At 32.5% G+C, this 9,179-nt stretch overlaps 1 protein-coding gene across 2 annotated transcripts; it reads right to left on the minus strand.

Moving 5' to 3' along the window:
- Positions 1–6,132: 6,132 nt before the first annotated feature.
- LOC117102329 lies at positions 6,133–8,839 on the minus strand. Of its 2 annotated transcripts, XM_033242591.1 has the most exons (3): positions 8,028–8,836; positions 7,552–7,603; positions 6,133–6,968 (listed from the first exon to the last, which is right to left on the minus strand). In XM_033242591.1, the coding sequence occupies exons 1-2, from the start codon at positions 8,548–8,550 to the stop codon at positions 7,596–7,598; spliced, it is 531 nt and encodes a 176-aa protein (XP_033098482.1). In that variant the 5' UTR covers positions 8,551–8,836; the 3' UTR covers positions 6,133–6,968; positions 7,552–7,595. The 2 variants fall into 2 exon arrangements, with proteins under 2 accessions (XP_033098482.1, XP_033098481.1); XM_033242590.1 differs by lacking the exon at positions 7,552–7,603 and having other exon boundaries at positions 8,028–8,839.
- Between the last annotated feature and the right edge of the window lie 340 nt (positions 8,840–9,179).

Below are 9,179 nucleotides of genomic sequence, written 5' to 3' on the forward strand. Positions count from 1 at the left end.
CAAAATGTATCTTGGAAAGACGTTTTTCCAAGATAACGTATCTTGGAATTCCGTCTTTCCAAGATTAATTTCACTGTTCCCTGATCTAACAAATGTTACTATAATTATTAAAGTAGGTAAATTGAATGAAACACTGATAAGCTGCACAAAAACCTGTACTTAGAAGTCGTGTGAAATTACCAGAACGTCGATTATTTATTTATTTAGGCCTATTTTCTTTTTCCACGGACTAGGGCAGAATCAAAGTCAAATTCAGTAGAACATTACAGATTGTTACTGTAGGCCTACAGCTCATTGCGCTTAATCCAAGCAATATAAAGGTATTTTTTAGAATATTTGTCGAAAATAAAACTTGCATCATTGTAATCAACCAAACTATATTTAAGGGCAAATTCATTATGGATAGACATGACATCAAGGAAAAGAGAAAACCAGAACCCGACAGAAGGCCCTCCGATAAATTAGAGATTTTAAAGGCATTTTCATAGGTTCAGAGTTTCACATTCTGTAAATATCGGTACAACATTTTATATTTAGGGCCTTGACGAAATGTTTTTTGGATAGCATAATAATTAGACGGGGCCAGGACAGACCAGAACTCGACTCAGAAGGCGCCGACGATATTAGAGATTTTGTATTTCTATCGATATTAGAAAGTCTCATATTCTGTAAATATTACATAGAATTTTTATATTTTTCCTCGACAAAATGTAGGCATCTTTATAATTTTGATTGATTTTTTTTTCAATTTTTATATATAATTAGAGGGGCTTAGGTGCTCATCCCACTCCTTTAATCAACCACTGAACGACCATCGTCATTGTCGTCGTAATCATCATCCATGTAATCATCATCGTCGTTGTCGTCATAATCTCGACCACGCATAGCTTGGTCGAGATTGCCATTCTCCCGCATTGGTCCCCGCCCCCCGAAAATCCCTGTCAAGTAGTTCAAAATCATCTAAATTCACCTTATTTTGAACTCAACTGACCATAGAGTCCCCACTTCACCTTCGCGCCCCAACTTCAAGACAATTCTGTTTTCCCATCATTCACCAGTTGTTTCTTTTTGTGATGGATCCAGAAATTTGCCATCAGCAGTCCGATAAAAATCTAACCCAAAGGACAGTGGAGGCACCAGAATGTGAAATCTGGAGAGGGAGGGGATGGGGAAAGAGAGAGAACAGTACAATTTTAGGGGGTATATGCTGGGGTGGGCCAAGGTGGGCGTGGTAGGGCGTCGTTCAAAATATCTAAAAAATGGTCCAGTGGGCGAAGCCCTAGAAAAATATGACAATTTAGGGGTTTCAGAGGCTTATTTAATCGATTTAAAAAGGTGGATTGTCTACTAATATGTAGAAAATGCATGACATTTTTTTTCTCTGCAGTGGTTTTTCTTCTTTGGGGTAGGGGAAGAACATTTACTGGGGAATATTCCCCCGTGCTTGATGGCAACAATGATAATAATAAAATTATAAAATAATAAATAACACCTTACAAAATTTGTATAAATAGTAACAATAACAATTTACATATTTAATTGTTAATATAAAATTCTACATTTTAAATATTGTATATTAAATTTTCTCCTACATAAGCCACATACAGAACTTTATTCTATAGCCTAGGTCAGCACTGTTGTTAGGGTCACCCTTGTCAAAGTTAAATAAACAAAAATTAAACAATAAAACAATAATAAATACACTCAACAAGATTTAGTATGGTGCCATTCAATCTAATTTTACTTCAGAAATTCAAATCTATAGTACAAAATTACCAATACCTACACAATTGTTATTATTTGGAATAACAGACATATTGTAATGCTAACACTGGAATACTGGTCTCCCTCAAATTAATTACCACTTTTCTGTGGCCTCAAAATTCACAAATGTCTTACTTTTATTATTCTATTCAGAGAGCAAAGCTGCTAAAAGATCATGGAAACCTCAGTCCTAAAAGTGGTCTTTAATTGGAGGGAGATGTGTATTTTGGACATTTCAAGATTCTACAGTGTACTGTTCTAATCGGTTCTAACAGACATAATTCTGATATTTGTCTTACATTAATCATACATGTGCAGCACAACAGAATTACCTCAGATGAACACAAGAAACATATCCTACACACTACTTAAAAGCAATCATAAAAAACTAGACATATACCATATTTTTACAAGTGAACTTTTTGAAACAGTGACAGATTCAGATTTTTTTAAATGGGGTCCAGGGAGCGGATTTTACAGATGGTGGGTCCAACATTTTATGTCCTTCATTATTTTAAAAATTATGAAAAATCAAGGGGGTACAGTGGCGGATCTATGTGACCCCCCCCCTCCATTTTGCCACTAAATATTAAAATACTCAATGCAAATCAATGTTATGTGCTACTTACTTAACTGTTCAGAACTGTTGTGCCCTCACCCCACCCAGCTAGGCCCCTTGAATCTGCCTGTGCAAAAGAATATTATCAATAGAAGAATCTTGAACAAAAGAATTATATAACTATGTAATCTAACAATAAAACTATATTCTGTAGCATTAACTATAAAATATGTCTGTTTTAACAGACAGCCAATACAGAAACAAGACCACAACCAAGAACTTAATTTGTAGAATATTAAATATAGAGCATCAAGTTATTTTTAGTCTTGAACTGGAAGGGATACAGTATCATCCATGTAAAACAAAATGCGTTTAAATAATTTTCATTTTTGCAAGTGCAACACCATTAAAGATAACATCATAATAAAAAATAAAGCATATACATACATCCTTGCCAAATCTATCATTAATTATTTTATTTCAGAATTATATCCATAGTAGGCAAATAAACAATAATAAACATAACTATACAACAAAATTAACACTCAGATTTAATGTGTTATTGAAAGAGGCGCTGTTAATACCGAGAAAGGTTCTAATCAAATTTTTTTCAAGTTTACATGAACGAGGCCAAGATCACTCACAGAATAATTGCTTCTTGTTAAGCAATTAATCATAATTATTTCACAAAACTAAAACTAATTACTGAGGGCTGCAAGAGAAGGAGCAAGCACAACAAGATCATCTCATCATCATCAATTCAAAATTCAATATAAATTGATTGCAAAACAAATGTATGTCTCGAAATACAATTAAAACATTAATAGTAAAACAGTAAAATCAGCAATGCCACACACATAAAATAGTTAAAAATATTAAAATGTATTATACTAATAGTCTCAATACCACAATCATTTTATTAAAAACCATCACAAAAATTATCACCACCACCATTACTATACTACTGCTGTGTCTATAATTACATTTAGCATGACATTTCTAAACTGACAATAATGACTTGATGTACTTCAAATGCTGTTACATATAAAATAATAAAAATACAAAAGGAAAAAGAATATTTATTTATTTTATTTATTTATTCTTTCTTTAAACTGTAGGCACTTTCAGCACTATTACACTGATTCTCAAAGTGGTACAGTTTAAACATAACAAAAATATATACAGTACAATATAAGGAATTGTTTAACAAAAAGTGAAAAGAATGTAAACATAAAATAAAAATACGAAAATAAAAACCAAGCAAGAGAATAGTCAATAAAATACATTTATGTAGTAATATTGTTTTGGAATGAATGTAACAACATATTTTGAAAGTTAATTTTTAATTCATTCGCAAGTATCAAGATATTGTGCTGCTTTCCTGTAATCATAGATGCTGTGTACTGTTGCTTTTGACATATTAGTCATTTTTTTTTATTCGCATCTAAGTAACTCTCTAATTACAGGATGGATGATATTTTTTAAAAACCAAGTCTCTTTATGAGGCTTAGGGAGTAGAGCTGACTTTAGCCGTAATAAAATTCTGCTGTTATAGGAACTAAGCCCAGTACCATGCGATTAGAAGGAAACCATCTTGACCACCAAGCAATTCAATTCAACTCCTAATGCTTGAATAAGTGGTTCATTATTGGTGTATTAATATTACAAAAAAATTGAATAAGCTCTTTTTAAAGAAGGTACTTTTTTAATGATTGTAGGCAGTGGTGGAGATCATCTAGAGGTGCTATAACAAAAAAAATATTGGTGGGGTTGAGGTGGATTGATCCTCTACCTGCGAAAATTAATGCCTGTACCCCTCTATTACAAATTCCTGGATCTGTCACTTGTAGGGAAGGCCATTTCATAATTTAGGTCTCAAGACTGCAAATGCATACATCTCTGGAAGCAGCAACAGCAAGCTGTGTTGAATCTGCCTAAGTCATGAGGCCACTACCACAAGAATCGGACATCCTTGAGGTAGAGGAATGGAGATTGACACCTTCCACACATGTCAATTTTTAAAATCATATTCTCTGCTATCTGGTAACCAATGCAGTTTGCAAAATATAAAGTGACCAGAAGCTGTGAATCTGCCCGGAACAAAAAAAAAATTATTCAAGCTGCACGGTTGCTGTATGTTGGAACAGAGTTGCCATAATGACGAGCATAATGACACAAATAATCAATAATACTACTAAACAACAATAATGGTAATTAATACGTTTTTTGACTTGGAGGACGCCTTTGGTTCGGTGCCTCATAACTTAATTAGTCTCATACTTGATAATGTTGACCCTTTACATACATTAATAATTTATATGCCAATATCTCTGCGTACGTTAAAACAAAGGATTGGCAATCGGATGAATTTAAATTTCGTAAAGGTATTTTTCAGGGCGATCCCTTATCTCCCCTTATCTTTATTTTGATTTTCGACCCCATTATCCAGGCATTGGAATTGGAGCTTTCCCACAGCTACAATATGGATGGAATGAAACACATCACAACTCCATTTGCAGATGACTTCTGCTTAATAACTGGTAATAAGAAAACACACCAAAGATTAATTAATAAGATGTCCACCTTTACTTCGTCAATGGGACTTAAACTAAAACCATCCAAATGCAAATCTCTCTCTATTGTCCGTGGGAAAGCTTCAAATGTGCCGTACACTCTAGCTGATAGCACTATTGCATCAGTTCAAGATGAACATCATAAATTTTTGGGCTCCATTATATCATTCCGTAATACCGAGAATGATGTCTTCCAATATCTTAAAGAGATAATTGAGAATAATCTTAAAGTAATCGATAGTTCTCTTGTTAGGTCTGAATTCAAAGTCAAAATTTATTCCAGTTACCTGTTACCTAGCTTAAGATTTCATCTGACTGTTAACGATATTTGTAAAACTCAGCTTGATAAACTTGATTCCCTCAGTAGCAAGTATGTAAAAAAATGGGTTGGTTTACCTAAACCCAGTACATTATCGTTTATCCATATGCCATTAGGGCTTGACATTCCCAGAATTTCCGACTTATATATCGAGAGTCATTCACTTGCCCATGTGTCTTCTCGATTTAAGGGGGTCCCCAGGTTAATCATTCTATTGACTGTAGACTCAAGAGGGAATGTAACTGGAAGAATAAAATTTCGCTAACCAGTAGGTCCGAAAATCTCTTCCTTGAGGCAAAAAACTCAGAGCCCAGTCCTTCTCTCCCCCGTACTAAAACAATTGTTAAGAACAAACTTAAATTTGATATCCAAGAATATTGGAACCGCCATGTGAAGGAGCTTCTGGTTCAGGGAAGATTTTATGACTTGCTTTCTCTTGAAGAAAGTTGTCACCAGTGGAAAAGCTTCATATACAACCTGCCCAGAGGAGTTATGAAATTCCTTACTAATGCTCTGGGGGATACGCTAAATAATAGGGTTAACTTGCACAGATGGGGAAAAAATATTTCAGAAAAGTGTATGGGCTGCAATAACAGAGAGACTCTTTGTCATATTCTAAATTTTTGCTCGCGTTCCCTGGACCAGGGGCGCTTCACATGGCGACATAACAATGTTCTTAATTATATTTACAAGAATTTAAAAGATGGATTCAAAACTGTTAAATCTCCTCCGGTTATTCTTTGCGACCTCGTAGCCAGCGCCTCTGCTAATCTTCACCGCTCTACAATCCCAACTGAATGCATCCCAACAAATCTCATTCCCGATATCTGCCTTTATTGGCCCGATTTAAGAAAACTTACCATCATGGAACTTACTATTCCATTTGATACTTCAACTATATGACTTCCATTTCATTTTTTCCATATTTTTGCTTTTCTGTTATCAATACAAAAATAATGGTACATTGTTGGGTCACAGAACATTAAACAATCTAGTGCTTTAAGAGCAGCTGTAGTAAATGGACAAAAAATAAAAGATGTATGTACGTCTTCAGTTTCCAATAACCATTCCTACTGTACAGTAGGTGACAGCCTTGAATTACTATCTAACTATATTTAACATTGTTCCTCTAACAAAATTAAGATTTTCTCAGTTCAAAATTATTAAATCAAATTATGAAATAATCTCTTTCTAATAAAATTAAAGACCACCTTCCTGCATTCCCAAGTGAGTCTTATCTTTTAATATGATAATACTTTTTCCTAATTCAGATTTAGATTTTTATTCATCATCACATACATACATGATATTCAATTTCAAAATACATTAAGTTAAAAACAATTTACTGCACAACAAAAAAAACCATACAATAATTAGAAATAAGCAGGCGGGGAAAAAATGTAGGCATTATTAAAAATATAACAATTTTTATACAAGATCAAGCGTTCAAAATGCATTTGAATACTTCAATAAGTCAATTAATTTCATTATTATTAATATACAAAGGTAAAAATTACAGATTAGTTATTATTTGATAAGAATATATACATTTAAATAGCAAAAAATTATTTACAAGTTCATTAATAAAATTAATAATAAATTAATAAGCTGGTTCTTTAGCAGTTCTCAAGTTCTTGAAAGTGTAGTTTATCCTTAAACTAAGCGTAAGATGTTCCGAGCATGGAAAACAACTTCTATATGACAGATACCTCATCCAGGTGATTCTTTAAAACATGCCAAATCTAGAGGTAAACTGGAGTAACAATAACATCATTTATATTTGATATAAAAGACACTGATACTGAGACTGATGGGGTATGGAAACAAAAAATACAAATAATAGTACAAACTGATATCAAACCAAAATAAATATCATACTATGAAAATAAAAATAAAATAAAATAATGAACACAGAAGTAATTTTAACATAAATATTTTATGGAATCCATTCCTGAAATATACAAATAATAACATACCAAAAGTCAGAAAAAATCTAATCAGGGGAACACTGTTCATTATAAAGATATTTAATGGGTTAAAATCAAACGCTTTATTGCACAACTAAATATACAGTCTGTGTTTAAGTGTACTGGACATTGTCAAAATAATTACCATTATCATTTTTCAAAACCCTTTTACAATTTTTTAGATAATTTTTTAACTTTTTATTGCAATGATTTATGCCTTTATTCAATGTTCATTTGTTCTAAATTGTATTTTGTAACATTTTATGAATTTTATGAAGTTTCTGTGATTTGTATGTTGACTGATCTAATAAATAAAGAAAAAATGTAAAGCAAAAAACATTTTCTGTATAAGAAATCTGGCCTACTTACAGTAGAAGGGGAACAGATGTCCAAACATTACTTGCACATTAGGTTTATAGATCTAAAAATGATGACAATCAGGAATTTACTGTCATTAGAGAAGAGAACCTTACATATTTTTATAGTATTGTACTGTAATTGCGTGGTTTTTTTTGCTTTGATTTCAATTTTTTTTTCTAATTTTCAATGTGATGTGGATTGGATTGGATTCATTCCGTGTAAACACCAAGGATAGCCCATGAAAGTCTAGAAGAAGACTTATTTCTGGTGGTGATTGGACAGTGCACACGGGACCAACGGCTTAAACGTCTCATCCGATATGTTGTTTGTTCAGGACTCAGAGCACCACTGTGGTTTCATGGCGCAATATCTTGCAGTACCTTTCCTGTTTCTTTGTGTTAAAAAAAATAATGAAATTAAAATTAAATGAATGAAAATGGCTCACATGATCCTGATCTGTTCTTATTTAAAACAATGAGGATTACCTTCTGCTAGTGTGTTCAATGCTTGTTGAAGATTAAGGATTGTCCTTAACCTATCGATGAATATTTTCAAATTTCCTTCACTGATTATCAGTCGATCTTCTAAATCAGTGATCATAATCCAACTGCTGGTATACATCTTAGGAAGTGTATTATACAATCCATCAATTTCCTTCACATTGTCTGTGGTCAGTGCCAATCCAAATTTCATTAGCTTTTGCCTGTGAGGTGTGAATTCTGTTGAAATGGTTCCTTTCTTAACTTCTGGGAAAGATGGTAGTTTTTTTTTAATCTCCCATTGAAGAGCAAAATGTTTTGTTATGCTAATAGTATCACACAGGAGTCCAAGATTCCATGAACTAAGATGATCACTTGTAAACAAATTATTCAGCAAGTCTATCGTGCTAGTTACTGATGACAGATTTCCTTTTTCCACCTTATCTCTGAACAACACTTTCAGCATTGAAACATTACTCTCCCCGCCATACCAATTTGAGACAATGGTTTTAAGCAAATTGAACTCCATTTCCGACAATTCTATAAAATAAATAGATATATGTCAATATTTATGCAATTTTCAAAAGTAGGTTTTGCAGAGATATATAATGTCAATTCTAAATATTTTTAGCACTGCCACAACTCAATCATACTGGTCTGGTTGACAATCTCTTCCAAATAGTGTATGAATCCTGTGTATGTGTATGAGCCATACATAGTATTGTAATTCGATTAGTTGTGGCTTAATGTCCATCGCCATCTATTTGGCATATTTTTAAATATATAAGGTAAAAAATAATTTGGATATTTAGAAGCACACTTTTTTAGTATGTTAAAATTGTATTTCTCTCATTTATAATACTGACATATATTAGGCCCAGTAAAAAAAAATATTAGTTTATCACCCCCACACGCATGTCTTCTATCTTCTATGGTACTGGAAAAACATTTAATAAAAAAAAATTTAAAAAAATTAGAAATTTTTTTAAATTTTATTTTATTATTTTTTTTTCATTTATTTTATTAAATAGTTAGTAGATATTGTTTGCATTATCTAAATCATGTTTTACTTTGAATATCAATGCACCAGCAAACAACCCAAGGGTAATATTTGGCTTTCAAAATAAAAAATTTAAAAAAAAGCCTCCCTCATCATTT

The sequence above is a fragment of the Anneissia japonica genome, unplaced genomic scaffold, assembly GCF_011630105.1.
Source record: "Anneissia japonica isolate Jap-2015-1 unplaced genomic scaffold, ASM1163010v1 scaffold1937_len94397_cov108, whole genome shotgun sequence".
Classification (NCBI taxonomy): domain Eukaryota; kingdom Metazoa; phylum Echinodermata; class Crinoidea; order Comatulida; family Comatulidae; genus Anneissia; species Anneissia japonica.